The 24,940-nt window shown below is 44.0% G+C and overlaps 1 protein-coding gene across 2 annotated transcripts; it reads left to right on the top strand.

The window, feature by feature from the left end:
- The first annotated feature begins 6,407 nt into the window (after positions 1–6,407).
- On the top strand, positions 6,408–23,926 carry PCLAF (PCNA clamp associated factor). Of its 2 annotated transcripts, XM_012507263.2 has the most exons (4): positions 6,408–6,670; positions 6,958–7,038; positions 11,245–11,407; positions 22,866–23,926. In XM_012507263.2, the coding sequence occupies exons 1-4, from the start codon at positions 6,625–6,627 to the stop codon at positions 22,909–22,911; spliced, it is 336 nt and encodes a 111-aa protein (XP_012362717.1). In that variant the 5' UTR covers positions 6,408–6,624; the 3' UTR covers positions 22,912–23,926. The 2 variants fall into 2 exon arrangements, with proteins under 2 accessions (XP_012362717.1, XP_012362718.1); XM_012507264.2 differs by lacking the exon at positions 11,245–11,407 and having other exon boundaries at positions 6,598–6,670; positions 22,866–22,936.
- Positions 23,927–24,940: the final 1,014 nt, after the last annotated feature.

Here is a 24,940-nt window from a genome sequence, read left to right as displayed (position 1 = left end):
AGTTCCCTTCGCAACACCAACCTCGCTCACGCGGGTTCCGCCTGCTTGCACCGCCCCGGAAGGTCGCACCGCCTCCAGTGCAGATCCCGCCCATCTGTGCGCCTCCTGCTTCTTCCTGCTTCCTTGTCTACTTCCTTGTGCCCACCGGAGTCGAGCTCCGTCTGCGTGATTCTTGCCAGTCGCTAAACGTAGGACTCGAGGAAGGCCATTGGCAATTCTGCTGAGAAGACAGTGCAAGTGCCTATAAAAATGACAGTTTAGGGGGAAAACAAACCAATACCCGGAAAGCTGAGAGGCCAGCTTTTTAATCGTTATGGTTTTATGTAAAATAAAACAGCACGTGGAAGGTATTGTAAGCGCTGTTTTTGCACTGGTGGTGGTTTTAATTTTTTAATTAATTAATTTAATTAATTTATTTGTTTTGAGACGGAGTCTCGCACTGCCGCCCAGGCTTGAGTGCAGTGGCATGATCTCGGCTCACTGCAAGCTCCGCCTCCCGGGTTCACGCCATTCTCCTTCCTCAGCTGGGACTACAGGCACCCGCCACCACGCCGGCTAATTTTTTTTTTGTATTTTTAGTAGAGACGGGGTTTCACGTGTTAGCCGGGATGGAGTGTTTATTTTTAATATCCCCCGTAGTCGACTACTAGATTCACGCCGCTAAAACTTCTATTTTATTTTTTGAGCCATGCATTTTCCAGGAGAGCCAAGACAACTCAGCAAGCTCGAGGGGAAAAAACAGTAAAACAGGAGTTGGGATTTGGCTTTGAGGACTTTCCATATGAGTTCTCAACCAAAAATGACCGTATTTAAGGGGCGTCTGCAATTCCCTACCCCGCTAAGACAATGGGCTGGGAAAAATTTAGCCAAACTTTTCTGGAGATCATAATGTCTTCTCATTCATTTCTGGCTTTTTGTGGCATTTACAGGTTAAAAGTTCTTCATTTCTACTAGCCTGTTTAGACTTAAGTGGTCACATTAAATTGGCAGCTGTTGTACCTTTTTGCTAGTGTTTTCATTGACGTAAATATTGTAATTAAAATCATAAGTGTATTGGCTGGGCGCAGTGTCTCATGCCTGTAATCCCAGCGCTTTGGGAGGCCGAGGCGGGAGGATCACTCGAGCGCACACGGACACACACACACACACACACACACTGGACGCGGTGGCTCATACCTGTAATGCCAGCGCTTTGGGAATCAGAGGCAAGAGGATCACTTGAGCCCAGGAGTTCCGGACCAGTCAGGGCAACATAAGGAGAATCCTCATCTCTACAAAAATGAAAAAAATTAGCCTGGCATGGTGGCACATGCCTGTAGTCTCAGCTACTTGAAAGGCTGAGGTGGGAGGATCACTTGGGCCTGGAAGGTCAAGTTTGGAGTGAGCCCTGATTGCAGCACTGCACTCCAGCCTGGGCGACAGAGCAAGGCCTTGTTAGAAAAACAAAACAAAACCTCATAAGTGTATTGGTTTACATTCCATTTAGATTGTCGTAGATATCATTAATTTGGAAAGCATATGATTTTCCAGGGTTTTTTTTTTTTAAGAAAAAGACAAAATACTCTGTGAATGTTTATTAATTATGGGTACAAGTTTTGTTTCTTTGTAAAACTCCACTATATTTAATAATAATTGTAAGGTATCAAAGTCATTTATCTGTTTATTTATTCAGTCCCTGCGTTAGGGTTCTCCAGAGAGACAGACCCAATAGGATAGATAACAGCTATAGATACAGATCTATGAGGAGATTTTTAGGGAGTTGGCTCAGGAAATTATGGAGACTGAAAAGTCCCATGACAGGCCATCTGCAAGCAGGAGACCCTGGAATGCTGGTAGCTGGCTCAGTCCAAGTTGTGAAACCTTCAAGTCTCAAGGCGGAGGGCCTGGAGTTCTGATGTCTGAGAGCAGAAGTCTGAGAAGAGTGTCTCAGCTCCAGAAGGAAGAAATATTTTTTCTCACCTTTTTTGTTCTGGGTCCTCAGTCAATTGGATGGTGCCCACTCACATTGAGAGCAGATCTGCCCCACTCAGTCCACTGACTTACATGCCAGTCTCCTTTGGAAATACCCTCAAAGGCACCCAGAAGTAATGCTTTACAAGTTATCTAGGTATTTCTTTTTCTTTTCTTTCTTTTTTTCTTTTTTTGAGATGGAGTTTCCTCTTGTTGGCCAGGCTGGAGTGCAATAGTGCAATCTTGGCTCACCACAATCTCCGCCTCCCGGGTTCAAGCGATTTTCCTGCCTTAGCTTCCCGAGTAGCTGGGATTACAGGCATGTGCCACCACGCCCAGCTAATTTTGTATTTTTAATAGAGACGGGGTTTCTCCATGTTGGTCAGGCTGGTCTCAAACTCCTGACTTTAGGTGATCCTCCCACCTCGGCCTCCCAAAGTGCTGGGATTACAGGCCCTCTAGGTATTTCTTAATCTGGTCAAATTGACACCTAAAATTAACCATAACAGTCTCCATAACTAAAACATTAAGTGCTTGAAGGCAGAGACTATGACTTAATTTTTTTTCGTATAATTCCGTATGTCATACATGTTATGATAAGTACGTCCTCCAGAATAACATAGGTGGCTGGGTACCGTGGCCCACACCTGTAATCTCAGCATTTTGGGAGGCTGAGGTGAGAGGATTGGTTGAGCTTGGAAATTCGAGACCAGCCTGGGCGATATGGGGAGACCCTGTCTCTACAAAAAAACCTAAAAATTAGCTAGGTGTGGTGGCAAGCGCTTGTATTCCCAGTTACTTGGAAGAGGATCACCTGAGCTCAGGAGGCGAGGCGGCAGTAAACTGTGATCACACCACTGCACTCTAGCCTGCGTGACAGAGTGAGAGAAAAAAAGGCATTCTTTTCTCATAAGTCATATGTTAATTATGATGTAATTATAATGCAATTTATTATTACTATCATTTGTTAAATTACATTTCTGTCTGAGCAATGCAAGCACACCCATTTAGCAAGACTTAAAGATCTCTTTTTTCTTTTCTTTTTTGAGACATTCTTGCTCAGTCACCCAGGCTGGAGTGCAATGGCGTGATCTGGGCTCACTGCAACCTCCACCTCCCAGGTTCAAGCGATTCTCCTGCCTCAGCCTCCCAAGTAGCTGGGATTACAGGCACCAGCTATCATGCTTGGCTAGTTTTTGTATTTTTGTAGAGATGGGTTTTCACCATTTTGGCCAGGCTGGTCTCGAACTCCTGACCTCAGTTGATCTACCTGCCTCTGCCTCCCAAAGTGCTGGGATTATAAGCATGAGCCACCGCGCCGGCCAAGATTTTCTTTGGTATAAATGTAGGCAGGCCAGTTGCAGTGGCTCACACCTGTAATCCCAGTACTTTGGGAGACCGAGGCAGGCAGATCACCTGAGGTCAGGAGTTCAAGAGCAGCCTGGCCAGCATGGTAAAACCCTGTCTCTACTGAAAATACAAAAGTTAGCTGGATGTGGTGGCACATACCTGTAATCGCAGCTACGTGGGCGGCTGAGGCATGAGAATTGCTTGAACCAGGAGACAGAGGTTGCAGTGAGCTGAGATCGTGCCACTGCATTCCAGCCTGGATGACAGAGTGAGACTCTGTCTCAAAATTAATAAATAAAATAAATAAATTTAGGCAGAAATTGTATTGATACATACTGTAACTTTTCTTAATGCCCTAGGCCTTTGAAATTTTCAGGTTCATTCCACACCACTCTCTGTGTTTTATTTCATTATAAAAATTGTGTTTAATTGCTTCTGCAAAGCAAACATTTCAATGAAGAACTTTTACCAGGCATCAGCACTTTTTTCTTTTTTCTCTAACATGCATTCTTCATCATCATCATTGGTGTTAAAATGACAAACATGCAAACAAAAACAAACACACAACTATAGTAATATGTAGACTGCCCCCGGGTGGAAATGTATATTTGATACTCTTTCTGGCAACTTGCTTGGCAGGTGGGCAAGGAGAAAAGACTATCATATTCTTTCTGCAGGAATCTGGAATATGAGTTCAAATTAAGTAACTCAGACCTATGTAGAAGCCACTTAAACTGAAAAGGAAATAATGGCATTTAAGAACCACTGTGCTGGCCGGGTGCGGTGGCTTACACTTGTAATCCCAGCACTTTGGGAGGCCAAGGCGGGCAGATCACTTGAGGTCAGGAGTTTGAGACCAGCCTGGCCAACATGGTGAAACCCTGTCTCTACTGAAAATACAAAATTAACCGAGTGTGCTGGCACGTGTCTGTAATCCCAGCTACGTGGGAGGCTGAGGCAGGAGAATTGCTTGAACCCGGGAGGCAGAGATTGCAGTGAGGCAAGAACACGCCACTGCATTCCAACCTGGGCGAAGAAGCGAGACTCCGTCTCAAAAAAAAAAAAAAAACCACTGTGCAAGTAGATGGGCCATGAGGACAAAAAACAAAGGAATGCCCTGTGTCTTGTGGATTTTTCCGGTTGATTTGGCTGTAACCTTAGATACCAAGGTTAAGACAAAACTACAGGTAATTGCCAGTACATTTTCTTTTCTTTTTTTTTTTTTTTTTTGAGACGGAGTCTCGCTCTGTCGCCCAGGCTGGAGTGCAGTGACGCAATCTCGGCTTACTGCAAGCTCCGCCTCCCGGGTTCACGCCATTCTCCTGCCTCAGCCTCTCCGAGTAGCTGGGACTACAGGCGCCCGCCGCCACGCCCGACTAATTTTTTGTATTTTTAGTAGAGACGGGGTTTCACCGTGGTCTCGATCTCCTGACCTCGTGATCCGTCCGCCTCGGCCTCCCAAAGTGCTGGGATTACAAGCGTGAGTCACCGCGCCCGGCCTTGCCAATACGTTTTCTATTATTGTGTTAATTTAACCTGTTGCCTAGATTCCTTAAATCTATGTTACAGAATGCAGTTGTTGATTCTGTTAAAGTACTGAGTAGCCTAATTTTATTTTAAGTTCAAGCAATTCACTGGAGAGAATTAATTCTATGTTTACACTTCTAGGGTAGCCTTTCAAGTGAGCATTTAACAGAATACATCCCAAGGCAAGTTCCTCTGATCCTGTTTTTTGTTGTTGTTTTTAGAGACAGAGTCGCCCTGTCGCCCAGGCTGGAGTGCAGTGGTGTGATCTTGGCTCACTGCAACCTCCACCTCCCGGGTTCAAGGAATTCTCCTGCCTCAGCCTCCCGAGTAGCTGGGACTACAGGCACACGCTGTCACTCCCGGCTAATTTTTTATTTTTTATTTTTATTTTTATTTTAGTAAAGACTGGGTTTCACCGTGTTGCCCAGGCTGGTCTGGAACTCCTGAGCTCAGGCAATCCGCCCACCTCGGCCTCCCAAAGTGCTAGGATTACTGGCGTGAGCCACCACGCCTGACCGATTCTGTTTTATGTATAGTATTTAGAGAGTGAAAATCACTCCCCAGGGGTGTTGTGAGTAATTAGAAGGTAAGCATAAAGATAGAAAAAAATTATGACCCTTTATCCCAGAGTTATGCTCACTGTGTGCCAGGGATGTGGTCTTACCACATTTGGCAGGGTCTTTTCGTTTCGTTTCGTTTCCTTGCCTTGCCTTGCTTTTCTTTTCTTTCTTTCTTTCTTTTTTTTTTTTTTTTTTGAGACATGATCTCGCTCTGTCGCCCAGGCTGGAGTGCATGGTAAGATTATGGCTCACTGCACCCTCTCCCTCCTAGGCACAAGCAATCTCCCATCTCCTGAACTGAAGCCATCCTCCCGCCTCAGCCTCCCGAGTAGTTGGGATTACAGGAACATGCCACTGCACCCGGCTAATTTTTGTATATTTTTTGTGGAGACGGGTTTCACCATGTTGGTCAGGCTGGTCTCGAACTCCTGGGGTCAAGCGATCTGCCCGCCTCGGCCTCTCAAAGTGCTGGGATTACAGCCATGAGTCCCCGCTCCCGGCAGATTTGGCAGATTATTTAGGAGCTCTGAGACCATTCAGTTCTCAGGAAGACGTTTTATTAGTTTCTTTTTATGTGTGTATGTATATACAGTCCCCCTAGTTTTTGTTTAGTCTCACATCATCCTAAAGACATTTAAGAAAACCCTTGTAAACAAGTTGTATTAGCTTCCTTTTCCCCATTCCATAAATTGTTTTAGTATGGATTGCTGTACAGAGTTCATGCCTGGGGTACTAAAGGAAAGTTCTCAAGTTCTTTTAATTTTGATTTGCATCAAAAAGTCCTCTTAATTTCAGGTTTCACCTCCAGGAGTCAATCCTTATGGACTTAAGGCTATAATAACTTTTGAAGATAGTTTGTAATTCGCTGTCTTTGGTGGGTTTTCTTTTCTAAGCAGGCTCATTTCTCTAGCTCAGAAACTTAGCACCCACTTATCGGGTACCCCCGGAGAGTCCTGGTACCGCCCACCTGGGGCGCCTACGAATCCTAGGCCTTTGCGTGTTGATGGACGGATCCGCGCTGCAAGAAGCCTCGCCGCTGTCACCATTGGGCATTGGCAATTGGTTCAGGGGGAACGGCGCGGAACCAATGGGAGCGGTGGCTCGGGAGAGTCCTTGGAGCGCGCGGGAAAGAGACCAATATAAACTGTGGCGGGATAGTTTTCGGGTCCTTGTCCAGTGAAACACCCTCGGCTGGGAAGTCAGTTCGTTCTCTCCTCTCCTCTCGTCTTGTTTGAACATGGTGCGGACTAAAGCAGACAGTGTTCCAGGCACTTACAGAAAAGGTGAGGCGATCGAGTGTGGTACTGGAGGGCGGGGGGGGTCCTCCCGGCAGCCCGGCCGCGGGCGACAGACGCCAGAGGTCCCCCTGGGCCCTGTGCACCAAACTCATCTAGCTAACCAGGGAGCAGCCGCCTGGCCCCTTTACCTAGAATAAGAAGTCGCAGGGGCAGGGTAAGGTTATCCTACTGTTCTGGATCGCCAGGCTCTCCTCTCCAAGCCACTGGGTCCAGGACTCGGTGTCCGAACCCTCCTGCCCGTTCTGAACACCCTCTTTTGCCTCTCTTCACAGTGGTGGCTGCCCGAGCCCCCAGGAAGGTGCTTGGTTCTTCCACCTCTGCCACTAATTCAACATCAGTTTCATCGAGGAAAGGTAAGAAGAGCCCTCCTAAAGTTAGGGGATCAGGCCTGGCACCTGCAAGCCCCTGGCTTGCCATGAATTTCTTTTTCTTGAGGTACTCACGCCCGAATTTCTTCCTTGCCCTGTGATATAATAAGAGAGGCTGGGCCTTTTAGCCGGCTAGGGTAGAGGTGGGGGGGAGGTATCATGGAACAGAATCTCAAGCCTTGGAGTTAAGGACCGTCACAGCTTATTTTCAAGCCGATTTTTCTTTTCTTTTCTTTTTTTAGACAGGGTCTCACTTTGTCGCTCAGGTTGGAGTGCAGTGGTGCAATCACTGGTCACTACAGCCTCCACTTATGGGGCTTAAGCAATCCTCATACCTCAGCCTCCAAAGTAGCTGGGACTACAGGTGCATGCCACCACGCCGGGCTTTTTTTTCTATTTTTTGTAGAGACGGGGGTCTCACTATGTTGCCTAAGCTGGTCTCAAACTCCTGGGCTCAAACAATCCTCCTACTGGGATTACAGGCATGAGCCACCACAGCCAGCCTATCAATTTTTGTTTTTTGATTTAGTATTTTCCTCTTTCCTTCCTTCCTTTCCTTCCTTTCCTTCCTTCCTTCCTTCCTTCCTTCCTTCCTTCCTTCCTTCCTTCCTTCCTTCCTTCCCTCCCTCTTTCTTTCTTTCTTTCTTTCTTTCTCTCTCTCTCTCTCTCTCTCTCTCTCTCTCTCTCTCTTTCTTTCTTTCTTTCTTTCTTACAGAGTCTTGCACTGTTGCCCAGGCTGGAGTGCAATGGTGTGATCTTGGTTCACTGCAACCTCCGCCTCTCGGGTTCACACGATTCTCCTGCCTCTGCCTCCCGAGTAGCTGGGATTACAGGTGCATGCCACCACACCCGGCTAATTTTTTTGTATTTTTAGTAGAGATGGGGTTTCGCTATGTTGGCCAGACTGATCTCAAACTCCTGACCTCGCGATCCGCCTGCCTCAGCTTCCCAAAGTGATGGGAACACAGACGTGACCCACCACGCCCGGCTATTATTTTTCTTAATATTGACAGAGGCTATTTAAATATTGTTAGAGGCTATTTAAAAGCCCCGTTATTAGATTAAGGGTTTGAACAATCATTGACAGTGCTGAGTGCTCATTGCAGTGTCTACTAAACTTTAATAAAAATGTTTTTGTTTTTGTTTGCTTGTTTTTCGTTTCTTCCTTACTCTTTGTTTGTTTGTTTGTTTGTTTGAGTATGATGTCTGTGGGTTTTCTCCAACTTTGCAGCTCCTAATACTGTCTTTGGGAGAGTAGGAGTGAAACCCGGCAAGGGAAATAGCTTCACGCTGCTCCTTCTGTGCGTGGAGTAGATGAGAAAATGCCCTACCATCTGGTGCCTCATTCCTTTCAGTAGGAAATTTGGCAGACAGGGAGATTAACGCTACAAGATTTAATTAAGAACGTAAAGAGGAACACTGTTTAGGACTTCATAGGTTTTGAAGTCAATTCAAATTTCTCCCTATTCGAAAAATTTCATTAGAAAACATTTACTATTTCTATCTCTTCAGATAAAAGGAAATAGAAGTTGATGATTTTTTTTAGAGTAACTTATACCCTGTACCACTAGACTAAGTTTCTTTTTCTTTTCTTTTTTCTTTTTCTTTTTTTTTTTGAGACAGGGTCTCACTCTGTTGCCCAGGCTTGAGTGCAGTGGTGCAATCACAGCTTACTGCAGATTTGACCCCAGGGCTCAAATGATCCTCCCACTTCAGGCTCTTCCCAAGTAGCTGGGACTCAGGCACATGCCACCACAACGCCCGCCTAATTTTTGTGTTTTTTGTAGAGACGGGGTTTCATCACGTTGCCCAGGCTGGTCTCGAACTCCTGGGCTGAAGCAATCCTCCCGCCTCAGCCTACCAAAGTACTGGGATTACAGACATGAGCCACCATGCCTGGCCTGATGAAATTTCATTAGAGCTGCGTCCCATTGTCTGGTCCACTGTTGAATCACCACACCCTACTAAATAGGCCCTTACTGAATATATGTTGAATAAATGCATCCTTTAAGGCATTTAAAAAATCTCTATTTTTAATCTGAATAATTGAATGTATGAAATGGGTAATATCCTTATTTTAAAGATAAGGAAATTTAATCTCTGGTTATATAACTTGATAAAGGTCACACAACTAAATCAGCGGAGTTGGGTTTGAATCTGTTGCTGCTATATATATATATATATACGTATATATATATATATATATTTTTTTTTTTTTTTGAGACAGACTCTCGCTCTGTCACCTAGGCTGGAGTGCAGTGGCATGACCTCGGCTCACTGCAACCTCCGCCTCCTGGGTTCAAGTAATTCTTCTACTTCAGCCTCCTAAGTAGCTTGGATTACAGGCATGCGCCACCACACCTGGCTACATTTTGTATCTTTAGTGGAGACAGGGTTTCACCATGTTGGCCAGGCTGCTCTCGAACGCCTGACCTCATGATCCAACTGCCTCGGCCTCACAAAGTGTTGGGATTACAGGTGTGAGCCACCGTGCCCAGCCGCTGCTGTATGTTTTCTAGTAGTAAAAGCATTCCTGTAAGGTTCCTTTGGGAAAATTGTGAACCAAAAGATCACTATCTTTTATATGCCATTCCTTCTTTTGGAGGCGAAGGCGGGAGGGTTGCCTCAGCCAGGAGTTTGAGACCAGCCTGGACAACATGGCAAAACCCCATTGCTATTTTTATAAATGTAAATAAATAAATAAGTACAAACAATATAACTTCAGAGTCTATATGGAAACAACTTTTGTAAGCATTCTTTAACAACTAGAGTTGTTAAAGCAAATGTTTTAGCTTAAAGCAAAAGATTTGCAGTAAACTGAATAATTTGTTCCTGGTCATTACTTTATAAAAAGGCAAGAATTTTCCCTCAATTTCTCCTTATATTACTGTTGAAAAATAACCAGGAATTGGCTGGGCAGGGTGGCTCACGCCTGTAATGCCAGCACTTTGGGAGGCCAAGGTGGGCGGATCATGAGATCAGGAGATCGAGACCATCCTGGCTAGCATGGTGAAACCCTGTCTCTACTAAAAATACAAAAAATTAGCCAGGTGTGGTGGCGGGCGCCTGTAGTCCCAACTGCTGGGGAGGCTGAGGCAGGAGAATGGCGTGAACCCGGAAGGCGGAGCTTGCAGTGAGCCGAGATCGTGCCACTGCACTCCAGCCTGGGTGACAGAGCGAGACTCTGTCTGCCCCCACAAAAAAAGCAAAAACAAAACAAAACAAAAATTAGCTGGACGTGGCGGCGGGCACCTGTAATCCCTGCTACTCAGGAGGCTGAGGCAGGAGGATCCCTTGAATCCGGGAGGCGGAGGTTACAGTAAACCAAGATTGCGCCACTGCACTCCAGCCTGGATGACAGAGCTAGACTCTTAAAAAAAAAAACAAAAAACCCACCAGGAATTGGACTTCTCTTATGAACTGAAAAGGAGCCAGGTGCTTTGAAAAATGGAATCTACTTTTGTGGAGACTTTCACATTGCCTCTTATATGTGCTTTAACTAAATGACCTTAATAAGTAAAATGTTGGCACTTTATACTACATGGTCCTATCTTATATTAGGAAAAAGTGTGTCAAACTTCAGTATGTCAGTACATATAAGAATATATATATATATATATTTTTTATTTGAGACAGAGTCTCGCTCTGTTGCCAGACTGGAGTGTGCAGTGGCGCAATCTCGGCTCACTGCAACCTCCAACTCGCTGGTTCAAGCGATTCTCCTGCCTCAGCCTCCCAAGTAGCTGGGAATACAGGCACGTGCCACCACACCCAGCTAATTTATGTATTTTTAGTAGAGACGGGGGTTTCACCATGTTGGCTAGGTGGGCCTCGAACTCCTGACCTTGTGATCCACCCTCCTCAGCCTCCCAAAGTGCTGGGATTACAGGTGTGAGCCACTGTGCCCGGCAAGAGTATTTGAATAGCTCTGCTTGTGGACAAAATATAAACATATTTTTCGGTTGTAAAAATTCTGTTACTACTGTTATTGCTAAGATAACCATCACACTGAGTTTATTGGTGGAATACAGCTTTATTGTGTCACATTTTCTAATTCTTTAAGTTGTATATCTTAAATAAAGATTATTTAATACCTTTGAGAATTTGATGTTAAAGAAGGAATTAAGTTGTTTAAGGAATGGCGATTGTATTATTAGTACTTATCTAGTTCCATCTGTTTATATTTTACAGCTGAAAATAAATATGCAGGAGGGAATCCCGTTTGCGTGCGCCCAACTCCCAAGTGGCAAAAAGGAATTGGAGAATTCTTTAGGTTGTGCCCTAAAGATTCTGAAAAAGAGAATCAGATTCCTGAAGAGGCAGGAAGCAGTGGATTAGGAAAAGCAAAGAGAAAGTAAGTTTTTATATTCTGGAATATAAAGAAAATATTTATCTCACGCCTGTAATCCCAGCACTTTGGGAGGCCGAGGTGGGAGGATCACTTGAGGCCAGGTGTTCAAAACCAGCCTGTCCAACATGGTGAAACCCTGTCTCTACTAAAAATACAAAATTAGCTGGGCGTGATGGTATACACCTGTGGTCCTAGCTATTTGGGAGGCTCAAACAAAAGAATTGCTTGGTGCAGCAAACCACCATGCACACATATACCTATATAACAAACTTGCATGTTCTGCACATGTATCTCATTTTCACGCCACTGCACTCCAGCCTGGGGGACAGAGTGAGACTCCGTCTTAAAAAAAAAAATTAATTAATTAATTAATAAAGAAAATATCTTGAAAATAAAGGACAAATAGGATATTGAGTCAAGTTTCTCTTCAAGCTCATAAGAAAATGCAAAAAAAGTTTTTTAAAACTTCTACTAGTTTCTTATTATAATTCACTCCCAAATTTCTTTCTTTTTTTTTTTTTTCGAGATGGAGTCTTGCTCTGTTGCCCAGGCTGGAGGGCAGTGGCTCACTGCAACCTCTGCCTCCCAGGTTCAAGCAATTTTCCTGCCTCAGCCTCCCAAGTAGCTGGGATTACAGGCACGCGTCACCACGCCCAGCTAATTTTTGTATTTTTAGTAGAGACAGGGTTTCACCTTGTTGGCCAGGCTGGTCTTGAACTCTTGACTTCGTGATCTACCCACCTTAGCCTCCCAAAGTACTGGGATTACAGGCGTGTGAGCCACTGCATCCAGCCAGCAAATTTCATACATTAGTAAAAAGTATTCTTTTTACTCTTCCCAATCTCTCAAAGAGGATCAGTTCCCATTCACATAAGTGCTATGTCATTAACCATGAACTTAGTGTATTGAGTCTTTAATTTTTACTGTCTTTTTCCTTTAGGCTTTTCTTACAAGGCAATTTCCTTGTTGGCTTATATAGCTTGAATTCCATTAATCCTGCCCCTTAAAAACTACCGGTTCAACTTCCACAAGAAATATATAACCAGGCTGTGTGTGGTGGCTCATGCCTGTAATCCTAGCACTTTGGGAGGCTACAGTGGGCAGATCGCTTGAGCTCAGGAGTTCCAGACCAGCCTGGGCAACATGGTGAAACCCCTTCTCTACCAAAAGGGTGGTGGCGCCGCCTATAATCCCAGCTACTCGGGAGGCTGAAGTGGGAGAATCGCTTGACCCTGGGAGAGATGAAGGTTGCAGTGAGCCGAGATCCCGCCACTGTACTCCAGCATGGGTGGCAGAGTGAGGACCTGTCTCAAAAATACGCTGGGCACAGTGACTCACCCCTGTAATCCCAGCACTTTGGGAGTCCAAGGCAGGCAGATCACAAGAATAGGAGATCGAGACCATCCTGCAACACGATGAGACCCCGTCTATACTAAAAATACAAAATATTAGCCGGGCGTGGTGGCACGTGCCTGTAATCTCAGCTACTCAGGAGGCTGAGGCAGGAGAATTGCTTGAACCTGAGAGGTGTTGGTTGTAGTGCGCTGAGATCGCACCACTGCACTCCAGCCTGGGGGACAGAGCGAGACTCCATCTCAAAAAAAATCAAGTAAAATAAAAATAAAAAATATGACCAATATGGAAAAGTTGGAAAATACAGAAATCCCCATCACCTAGAACCAACCAAGACTAATACCATGGTGTATTGTCTTTACAACTTCTCTGTAAGTACGTAAGAATAGTGAAAAACAAAAAGTAGAGAAAAACTACACACACCAAACTTGGTGTGCAACCTTTAAAAAAAAAAGTTTTTGAGTTTCATCCGTTGTATTTCATTAATATCTCATTCCTTTTTTCTTTCTTTCTTTCTTCCTTTTTTTTTTTTTTTATATGAGGGTCTCACTCTGTCACCCAGGCTGTAATGCAGTGACCCAATCTTCGCTCACTTCAACCTCTGCCTCCTGGGTTTGATTGATTCTCCCACCTCGGCCTTCCAAGTAGCTGGAATTATAGCCATGTGCCATGGAGTTCAGCTAATTTTTTGTATTTTTGGTAGAGATGAGGTTTCACCACGTTGCCTAGGCTGGTCTCAAACTCCTGAGCTCAAGTAATCCACTTGCCTTGGCCTCCCACTGTGCTGGGATTACAGGCATCAGCTGCCACACCTGGCCAGTGTGCAAACTTGTTTTTTTTTTTTTTTTTGAGACGGAGTTTCGCTCTGTTGCCCAGGCTGGAGTGCAGTAGTGCAATCTTGGCTCACTGCAACCTCCACCTCCCGGGTTCACACCAGTCTCCTCCCTCAGCCTCCCGAGTAGCTGGGACTACAGGCGCCCGCCACCACGCCCGGCTAATTTTGTTGTATTTTTAGTAGAGACGGGGTTTCACCGTGTTAGCCAGGATTATCTCAATCTCCTGACCTCGTGATCTGCCTGCCTCGGCCTCCCAAAGTGCTGGGGATTACAGGCGAGAGCAACTACACCCAGCAACAAATTTTTTAAGAAGCTAATTAAGGCCAGGCACGGTGGCTCACGCTTGTAATCCCAGCACCTTGGGAGGCCAAGGCGGGCAGATCACGAGGTCAGGAGATCGAGACCACGGTGAAACCCCGTCTCTACTAAAAAATACAAAAAAATTAGCCGGGCGTGGTGGCGGGCACCTGTAGTCCCAGCTACTCGGAGAGGCTGAGGCAGGAGAATGGCGTGAACCCAGGAGGCGGAGCTTGCAGTGAGCCGAGATCACGCCACTGCACTCCAGCCTGGGCGACAGAGCGAGACCCAAAATTCTGGATACAAAAGTACAATCTTTACTGTGTAAATACATGTATATGTACTATATGAAAATGTACCAAACATAAATAATGCTTATCTCTGAGTAAAAACCTCTTCTCATACTCTGTGCTAATAACTTTTCACAAAAAATATGCATCACTTTTAAGAATCAAGAAAAATTTCTGAAGGTCATATGGGACAGAAAAAAAAAACAAGGGAAAAATCATGCCACTTGGGAAAAAAAGATTCGAAACCTGCCTTTTTATAGATTTGTAATTAATAAGGTACAGGCTTTCTTTCTTTTTTTTTTTTTTTTTGAGACGGAGTCTCGCTCTGTCGCCCAGGCTGGAGTGCAGTGGCGCAATCTCGGCTCAATGCAAGCTCCGCCTCCCGGGTTCACGCCATTCTCCTGCCTCAGCCTCTCCGAGTAGCTGGGACTACAGGCGCCCACCACCACGCCCGGCTAATTTTTTGTATTTTTAGTAGAGACGGGGTTTCACCGTGGTCTCGATCTCCTGACCTCGTGATCCGCCCGCCTTGGCCTCCCAAAGTGCTGGGATTACAAGCGTGAGCCACCGCGCCCAGCCCTAAGGTCCAGGCTTTCTAAGCAACTTAAATGTTTTGTTTCAAAACAAAGTATTTGCCTGGATGTAGGAGGAAAGGGAGTGATGTCACTGCCATTATGATGCCCCTTGAATATAAGACCCTACTTGCTATCTCCCCTGTACCAGCCAGGAGCCACCCATCCTCCAGCACACTGAGCAGCAAGCTGGACACACGGCACCCTGATCCAAATGGGTAAGGAGATGGTGGCGATGCTCATTCTGGGTCTACTACTTCTGGCGCTGCTCCTACCCGTGCAGGTTTCTTCATTTGTTCCTTTAACCAGCACGCCGGAAGCTACTGCAGCCAAGACCACAAAGCCCTCCAACAGTGCCCTACAGCCTACAGCCAGTCTCCTTGTGGTCTTGCTTGCCCTTCTACATCTCTACCATTAAGAGGCAGGTCAAGAAAGAGCTACAGTTCTCCAACTCATACTCTAAAACCGAATCAAAATGGTGCCTAGAAGTTCAGTGTGGCAAGGAAAAAAACCAGGTCTTCATCAAGTCTACTAATTTCACTCCTTATTAACAGAGAAACGCTTGAGAGTCTCAAACTGGACTGGTTTAAAGAGCATCTGAAGGATTTGACTAGATGATAAATGCCAATATTAAATCTGTTGGAGTTTCATGTATAAGACGGAGGAGAAAGACAACATCAAAAATTAGTTAACAAGCTATGGAATGGAGATTCAGTTTTCATTTTAGTTCGTTAAATCTACAAGGCTGTAAAATGATTAGGTAATATAAAAAGCTTCCATGATTCTATTTATTATATATGTGCATTGGAAGAAACTACCAGATGTTACTATAAATATTCTATGTATTGTTTCAGCCATCCTAATTTAATGCTGATATGCTCTAGATTTACATTGCTAAGTTTTTACTCTTCTCTTGGGCACTTAACTCTGTTTCTTTTGTTTGTTTGTTTTGAGAAGGAGTCTCACTCTGTCACCCAGGCTGGTGTGCAGTGGTGCCATCTTGGCTCACTGCAACCTTCACCTCCTGGGTTCAAGCAATTTTCGTGCCTTTCTTGAGTAACTGGGATTACAGGCACCTGCCACCACACCCAGCTAATTTTTGTATTTTTAGTAGAGATGGGATTTCACCATGTTGGCCAGGATGGTCTCGATCTCCTGACCTCGTGATCTGCCCGCCTCGGCCTCCCAAAGTTCTGGGATTACAGGCGTGAGCCACTGCACCTGGCCAAAGGCACTTAACTCTTTAGGGCTTTAGTTGGATTTGCCATTGCATTTGACTTTCTTTTTTTTTTTTGAGACAGAGTCTCGCTCTGTCGCCCAGGCTGGGGTGCAGTGGTGCAATCTTGGCTCACTGCAAGCTCCGCCTCCTGGGTTCACGCCATTCTCCTGCGTCAGCCTCCCCAGCAGCTGGGACTACAGGCGCACGCCACCACGCCCATCTAATTTTTTGTATTTTTAGTAGAGACGGGGTTTCACCGTGTTAGCCAGGATGGTCTTGATCTGCTGACCTTGTGATCCACCCACCTTGGCCTCCCAAAGTGCTGGGATTACAGGCGTGAGCCATCGCACCTGGCCCTGCATTTTACTTTCTATGTGGTAATTGAAGTATGCCAGAGCAATGATAGACTGGCATCTACTCCAAATCCAAGCATGACTAATTCTTGCATATACACTTAAAAGTGAAATAGTAGGCATTTCCTATCACCCATTCCAATTCAACAAGAATGCCAGATTTAGTTACCACACATAACTGGATTCCAAAAATTAGAAGTGTATTGACTTCAACTAATTTTAAAATAGTGCCTTTTTATCTTTGTATATGTCAAATAATTTTCACAACTTAAAAACTGATTTTTTTGTGTGCAGGAGGTGGGTTAAAATTAAAATCTCCTTTGAAGGCATAGTTGATTAATCTTGAAATTAAGGCCGGGCGCGGTGGCTCACGCCTGTAATCCCAGCACTTTGGGAGGCCGAGGCGGGCAGATCATGAGGTCAGGAGATCGAGACCATCCTGGCTAACACGGTGAAACCCCGTCTCTACTAAAAATACAAAAAATTAGCCGGGTGAGGTGGCGGGCGCCTGTAGTCCCAGCTACTCGGGAGGCTGCGGCAGGAGAATGGCGTGAACCCCGGGGAGCGGAGCCTGCAGTGAGCCGAGATCGCGCCACTGCACTCCAGCCTGGGCGACAGCGAGACACTGTCTCAAAAAAAAAAAAAAAAAAAAGAAATTAAGAGGTGACTTTGTACATGTTGAATAATTTTTACAACTTAAAAATTGACCATTTTTTGTGCAGGAGGTAGGTTAAAAAAGTTGATCTGGGCCAGGTGCTATGGTTAATGCCTGTAATTCCAGCACTTTGGGAGGCCAAGGTGGGCGGATCACTTGAGGCCAGGAGTTTGAGGCCATCCTGGCGAACATGGTGAAACTCGGTCTCTACTAAAAATACAAAAATTAGCTGGGTGTGGTGGCACACACCTGTAATGCCAGCTACTCAGGAGGCTGAGGCATGAGAATCACTTGAACCCTGGAGGTGGAGTGAGCCAAGATTGCGCCACTGCACTCCAGCCTGGGTGACAGAGCGAGACTCTGTCTCAAAAAAAATTGATCTGTTTTGAAGTCATATTTGATTAATCTTGAAATTAAGCGGTGGGCTGGGCGTGGTGGCTCACACCTATAATCCCAGTACTTTGGGAGGCCAAGGCGGGCGGATCACCTGAGGTCAGGAGTTCGAGACCAACCTGGCCAAACTGGTGAAACCCCATCTGTACTAAAAATACAAATATTAACTGGGCGTGGTGGTGAGTGCCTGTAATCTCAGCTACTCAGGTGGCTGAAGCAGGACAATCACTTGAACTCAGGAGGCAGAGGTTGCAGTGAACCGAGATCGTGCTACTGCACTCTAGCCTAGCCTGGGCAACAGAGTGAGACTTCGTCTCAAAAAAAAAAAAAAAAAAAAAGCCAAGTGCGGTGGCTCACGCCTGTAATCCCAGCACTTTGGGAGGCCGAGGTGGGCGGATCACGAGGTCAGGAGATCAAGACCATCCTGGCTAACACAGTGAAACCCTATCTCTACTAAAAATACAAAAAATTAGCCGGGCATGGTGGCAGGCGCCTGGAGTCCCAGCTACTCGGGAGGCTGAGGCAGGAGAATGGCGTGAACTCGGGAGGCGGAGCTTGCAGTGAGCTGAGATCGCGCTACTGCACTCCAGCCTGGGTGACAGTGCGAGACTCCGTCTCAAAAAAAAAAAAAAGAACATGAAATAAGCAGAATAACAAATCTGGTTCTGTATTTGCAAAGTGAAGACCAGAAATTTGTCTGCATTAAATTCACAAAACATTTCTGTAAATACTTAAAATAAAAAAACAAAACAACTTTATGAGTCTGATGAGCTACATTTGGGACACTTTCTATAATTAGTCAATATTTTTAGATAGAGCCTGGGCCTAAGCATAAGTGGACTTGATTCTGGTAAGTAAAACTTTTACAACTGCCTTGATATATAGAAGCCTTTTTAGAAATAGACACTCCAGCCTGGGCGCGGTGACTTGTGCCTGTAATCTCAACATTTTGAAAGTCCAAGGCGGGTGGATCACCTGAGGTCGGGAGTTCGAGACCAGCCTGGCCAACACAGCGAAACCCTGTCTCTACTAAAAATACAAAAATTAGCTGGGCTTGGTGGCAGGTGCCCATGATCTCTTCTACTCCGGAGGCTGAGGCAGGAGAATTGCTTGAACTCGGGAGGCAGAGGTTGCAGTGAGCCGAGATCATGCCATTGCACTCCAGCCTGGGCAACAGAGCGATAATCCGTCTCAAAAAAAAAAAAAAAAGTAATATATACTCCATGGGGCCAGGCATGCCCAGCACTTTGGGAGACTCAACGGGGGAGGATTGCTTGAGCTCAGGAGTTTGAGACCAGCTTGGGCAACATAATGAGACCATGTCTCTACAAAAAAAAAAAAAAAAATTAGCTGGGCATGGTGGCACACACCTGTAGTCCTGACTACTCTGGAGGTTAAGGTGGGAGTATTGCTTGAGCCCAGGCATTCGAGGCTGCAGTGATTTATTGTGCTACTGAACTCCAGCCTGGGTGACAGAGCCAGATTGTGTTTCTATTAAAGAAAGGACACTCCATGAAATCTTTGGTTCACATGGTCACACACTGATGCTTAGTTGTTCCTGTATCCCATATGGCCGTAGTAGCTTTAATAAGTCTTAAGGCAATATTTGCCGTCTTTAGAAACCTACATGGGAACAAGCAGATCCAACAGATCTCGACCTATGGTACGTGTGACTGAACAGTCCCTTTTGCTTCTTATTTGTACATTCTATATCTGTTACATCTGTTTTGGATTGTACGTTGTATTTGGAATGGATTTTCATTGAACACAACTACATAAAAATAGATGGCTGAAAGAGTAATTAAAACAAAGTATTTGACATGTGAAAGCATATAAAATATTAAGAATTATTCATTACAAAAATTAGCCGGGTATGGCGGCACATGCCTGTGATCTCAGCTACTGGGGAGGCTGAGATAGGAGAATCACTTGAACCTGGGAGGCAGAGGTTGCAGTGAGCCGAGATCACTGCACTCCAGCCTGGGCAACAAAGTGAGACTCCATCTCAAAAAAAAGAAATTATTCAGTACTGTTCATAAGCTCATTTAGTAAATGGTAATTGAGTGTCTATGATCCATGTTGTGAGATATTTAGCAGCAATTAAATCTTAGGCTTTGTTGTTATATGACTATCATGATTTCTGGTTTCCATAAAAATCAACAACCAAAGGGATACTCTTTTTTTTTTAGAGACAGAATTTTTTTTTTTTTTTGAGACAGGATTTTTTTTTTTTTTTTTTTAGAGACAGGATTTTGCTCTGTTACTCATGCTGGAGTGCAGTGGTGAGATCATAGCTCTTGTAGCCTTGACCTCTTGTACTCAAGCAATTTTCCCACTTCAGCCTCCTGAGTAGCTGGGACTATAGATGCATGCCATTGCTCCTGGCAAATTTTAAATTTTTAGTAGAGACCAGGCCTTGCTATGTTGCCTAGGCTGGTCTTGAACTCCTGGGCTCAAGCAATCCTAACACCTCAGCCTCCGAAAGTGTTGGGATTACGGGCCTGAGCCGTGATGCCTGGCCCCAAAGGGATACATTTTGGATAAAGCTTTTTAATAGGCTTGCTTTCCTGATCCAATAAATTTCTTCTAGTTCTCTGTCATTGTCTGGTACCATTCTTCCTCGGTCTTTTTTTCCAATAGGAACAAGCTGATAAGACTAGCTTTAGAATATATTTCAGATTTCTTGAATTACTTGTGGCTTACATTAAGGAAATAAAATATTTGGCAATATAGCCAAATGTGACTATAACACTGATCATCACAAGAATAAAACCTATATTATAGCCTTCCTACCATATGAAAAGAGATTACACATATATTCTCATAAAGAACTTTAATCCATGGTATTATAAAATCTGTGACATAAACCTAGGTAATAGAGGTTTATATTATTTCTTTAGGTCCTGTTCTTAGATTTGCCATTGTTTAGGAGCATTGTAATTACCCCTTTATTGAAATAATAAATGAGTTTATTAGAAGGACTTGTGATATAAACTCTCTATGGAATATGGTTATTCCCATGGCCTTATTTTTCTCCCAAAGGCAGGGTAAACTTCCAGCATTTGCGTGGGGGAAGAGTCAGAATCAAGAAAGACTATCTACTTAAACCTTTAACAGAGCTATGATGCCTAAAGTAAATCAGGCGCTTGCACAAAGGAAGTCTGGGTTATGATAATGTTCATTTGTTAATTTAATTTCCAGGAAAATACAATGAAGATATCTTTGTTATCTAATACTGAGTTAATGATAATCTCTTTTTGTTTTTGTTTTTGTTTTGAGACAGAGTTTTTTCTCTTGTTGCCCAGGCTGGAGTCCACCTCCTGGGTTCAAGCGATTCTCCTGCCTCAGCCTCCTGAGTAGCTGGGATTACAGGCACGCGTCACCATGCCCAGCTAATTTTTTTGTATTTTTAGTAGAGACAGGGGGTCATTATGTTGGCTAGACTGGTCTCGAACTCCTGACCTCAGATGATCCACCTGCCTTGACCTCCCAAAGTGCTGGGATTACAGGCGTGAGCCACCGCGCCGGGCCAACGATAATCTTATACCAAATCTGAGTGCCTTCATTTTCACTTCCTTCTTTCACTACCTGGTTCTGCCCATGAAGGATTGCTGGATCTAATTTGAAAACCAAGAATTTTAGAGTAGATCTTACAAATCTTTGTCAGCTCTAATAAACCAAAAAAAAAAAAAGTTTTTGATTAAGTTTTGAATTGACTTTTCCTCCATAAAAAGTGTAATGAGGCTGGGCACGGTGGCTCATGCCTGTAATCCCAGCACTTTGAGAGGCCAAGGCAGGCGGATTATGAAGTCAAGAGATCAAGACCATCCTTGCCAACATGGTGAAACCCTGTCTCTACTAAAAATACAAAAAAATTAGGTGGGCGTGGTGGCGCGTGCCTGTAGTCCCAGCTACTCCAGAGGCTAAGGCAGGAGAATCACTTGAACCCGGGAGGCACGGGTTGCAGTGAGCCGAGATTGCACCACTGCACTCCAGCCTGGCGACAGAGCGAGACCCCATCTCAAAAAAACCTATAATGGGTACAAAATAACTTTGTTTTTTGTTTCGTTTTTTGGGGTTTTTTTGAGATGGAGTTTTGCTCTTGTTGCCCAGGCTGGAGTGCAATGGTTCAGTTTTGGCTCACAGCAACCTCTGCCTCCTAGGTTCAAGTGATTCTCCTGCCTGAGCCTCCCAAGTAGCTGGGATTACAGGCACCTGCTACCATGCCCGGCTAATTTTTGTATTTTTAGTAGAGATGGGTTTCACCATATTGGCCAGGCTGGTCTCGAACTTCTGACCTCCGGTGATCCACCCACCTCGGCCTCCCGAAGTGCTGAGATTAGAGGCATGAGCTACAGGGCCCTGCCTGACTTTGGGATAATGTAAATTATTTTTCAAAAGCTACAACTATGCTATGCTAACAATTTTGGGGTTTTTCTTTTCTTCATTTTTGTTTTATTGACATAGAGACCTGCTCTGTTTCCCAGGCTGGAGTGCAGTGGCACAATCAATCATGGCTCACTGCAACCTAGAAGTGATCCTCCTGCCTCAGCCTCCTGAGTAGCTGGAACTATAGGCATGTGCCACCACGACCAACTAATTTTTTTTTTTTTTTTTTAGACAGGGTCTCTGTCCCCCAGGCTGGAGTGTGCAATGGCACAGTCTCAGCTCACTTCAACCTCCACCCACTGTGCTCAAGCAATTCTCCTGCCTTAGCCTCCCAAGTAGATGGGATTACAGGCACACACCACCACTACCCGGCTATTTTTGTATTTTTAGTAGAGATGGGGTTTCACCATGTTGGCTAGGCTCGTCTCGAATTCCTGACCTCAAATGTTCCACCCACCTTGGCCTCCCAAAGTGTTGGGATTACAAGCGTGAGCCACCAACCCCGGCCTGATTTTTTATTTTTTGTAGAGATGGGGTGTCACTAAGTTGCCCAGGTTGGTCTCAAACTCTTGGGCTCAAGCAATCCTCCTGCCTCATCCTCCCAAAGTGCTGGGATTATGAGTGTAAGTCACTGTGTCTGGACAATTTGGGGTTTTTCCTAATTAGTTAATGTAATCACACGGTTCAAAAGAGTGTATATAGTCAAATGACAACTTGCTATATGTTTTCTCTGCTAAAGTGGATTGGTTAATTTTTTTACTTTTTATTATCACAAAGTTCTTGCTGACGGATTATATTGTTTATCAATCCATTTAATAACATGTTGAAATAATATGCTATATAAATAGATTCTTTTTTAATAAAAATGACAACGTAGTCTAAAGGAGAAACACTAATTCTGCAAATTAACAGGCAAATAAATTGTTAAAAATTTTGTCGTGTTAATACTTGAAATTTGTAGGTGTTTGTTAATTAATGAAGTTTAATTTTCTTTCATTTCTAGTCATTAGACCAGATCTACTCCGGATTTACATAGGTTTGTAACTATTTTTTTCAAACAGTTGATACTTGGATGGCTATTGATGTTCTCTCTTCTTTCCACAGAGCATGTCCTTTGCAACCTGCTCACACAAATGATGAAAAAGAATAGAACTTTCTCATTCATCTTTGAATAACGCCTCCTTGTTTACCCTGGTATCCTAGAATGTAAATTTACATAAATGTGTTTGTTCCAATTAGCTTTGTTGAACAGGCGTTTAATTAAAAAATTTAGGTTTAAATTTAGATGTTCAAAAGTAGTTGTGAAATTTGAGAATTTTTAAGACTAATTATGGTAACTTAGCTTAGTATTCAATATAATGCATTGTTTGGTTTCTTTTACCAGATTAAGTGTCTTGTTCTTGCTAAAATCAAGTCATTGCATTGTGTTCTAATTACAAGTATGTTGTATTTGAGATTTGCTTAGATTGTTGTACTGCTGCCATTTTTATTGGTGTTTGATTATTGGAATGGTGCCATATTGTCACTCCTTCTACTTGCTTTAAAAAGCAGAGTTAGATTTTTGCACATTAAAAAAATTCAGTATTAATTAAACATTACTTACTCTACCCTTTTTTTGGCAAGGAGGACAAATACGCAATGTTGCGAAACCTTGGATGGATATCTTCTCTTTAAAAAAATGTAAAGATAATTTGGTCTTGAGGGTTTAAACGGTTGATAATGCCTCTATAACAACAATAAGAAAAAAGATAAAATACTAGGATAGAATCATGGTGGGCACAGTGGCTTCTCAGGAGGCTGAGGAGGGAGGTTTGCTTGAGTCCAGGAGTTGGAGACCAGCCCAGGCAACATAGCGAAACCCTATCTCTAAAAATATTTTTAAAAAGGCTGGGTGCAGTGGCTCACACCTGTAATCCCAGCACTTTGGGAGGCCGAGGAAGGTGGATCACCTGAGATAGGAGTTCAAGACCAGCCTGGCCAACATGGTGAAACTCTGTCTCTACTAAAAATGAAAAAATGAGCCAGGCATGGTGGCACATGCCTGTAATCCCAGCTACTCAGGAGGCTGAGGCAGGAGAATCCCTTGAACCTGGTAGGCGGAGGTTGCAGTGAGCCGAGATTGTGCCACTGCACTCCAGCCTGAACAACAGAGTGAGACAATGTCTTTAAAAAAAAAAAAGAAAGAAAAGAAAAAAATATATATTTATATAGGAACAATAATAAAAAATTAGCCTGGCATGGTGGCATGCATAGTGGAACCAGATCCCATCTCTTAAAAGAAATTTTCCTAGGATTTGCATTTGATTTGCTATCATAAAATATAATTTTAAAGTTGGAAGTCAATATAACATGAAAGGCAAATCATGCCATAAACCCATAGGCATGGCAAAACTCCTAAGAGCTACTATGACATTTTTCAACATAACCAGAGATATAATTGAAGAAGTGGGTATAATATTCCTCATCACACTTTTTGCAGCAGCCTGTTGTCAAAATTGATCATATTTTAGTAGGCATATTTTTCTGAAATATGTTTGTAATAAATGCATACTTATTTTTACAATACACTATCCATTTGTGTGCTTCCTAAAATTATTTTATTCTTTCCAAATACAAATCAGGGCATTGACCTGATTTTAACACCTTCCAAACTGTTTTGAGTCCTAATGATTGTAGATTATATTTTTTGCTTTGTCTTTTAGAGGTGGATATTATTAAACAGAATGTTACCGAATTGGGAGCCGAGTTTCTAAAATCCCAAGTACTTATTTGATAATTAAGTTTATTTTTTATTTATTTATTTTTGAGACGGAGTCTTGCTCTGTCACCCAGCCTGGAGTGCAATGGTGCGATCTCGGCTCACTGCAAGCTCTGCCTTGCCAGTTCACGCCATTCTCCTGCCTCAGCCTCCCGAGTAGCTGGGACTACAGGCGTCCACCACCACGCCCGGCTAATTTTTTTTTTTGTATTTTTAGTAGAGATGGGGTTTCACCATGTTAGCCAGAATGGTCTCGATCTCCTGACCTCGTGATCCACCCGCCTCGGCCTCCCAAAGTGTTGGGATTACAGGCGTGAGCCACTGCGCCTGGCCTAATTAGGTTTATTTTTAAGGAGTAGTTTAAACAAAATATCTTAAAGTCAAGTTTTAATGGGTCTGACACTTGATTTGCTATTTTTCT

This window comes from Nomascus leucogenys, chromosome 6 (assembly GCF_006542625.1).
Source record: "Nomascus leucogenys isolate Asia chromosome 6, Asia_NLE_v1, whole genome shotgun sequence".
NCBI classification, from domain to species: Eukaryota; Metazoa; Chordata; class Mammalia; order Primates; family Hylobatidae; genus Nomascus; species Nomascus leucogenys.
This window is presented reverse-complemented; position numbering and strand designations above follow the sequence as displayed.

Bases quoted from the DNA above. Each gene is read 5' to 3' on its own strand.
- PCLAF (XM_012507263.2), top strand. From the start codon at position 6,625: ATGGTGCGGACTAAAGCAGACAGTGTTCCAGGCACTTACAGAAAAG. The intron at 7,039-11,244 runs GTAAGAAGAGCC...TATATTTTACAG, and splicing joins ATCAGTTTCATCGAGGAAAG to CTGAAAATAAATATGCAGGA. The intron at 11,408-22,865 runs GTAAGTTTTTAT...TTCTTTCCACAG, and splicing joins TTAGGAAAAGCAAAGAGAAA to AGCATGTCCTTTGCAACCTG.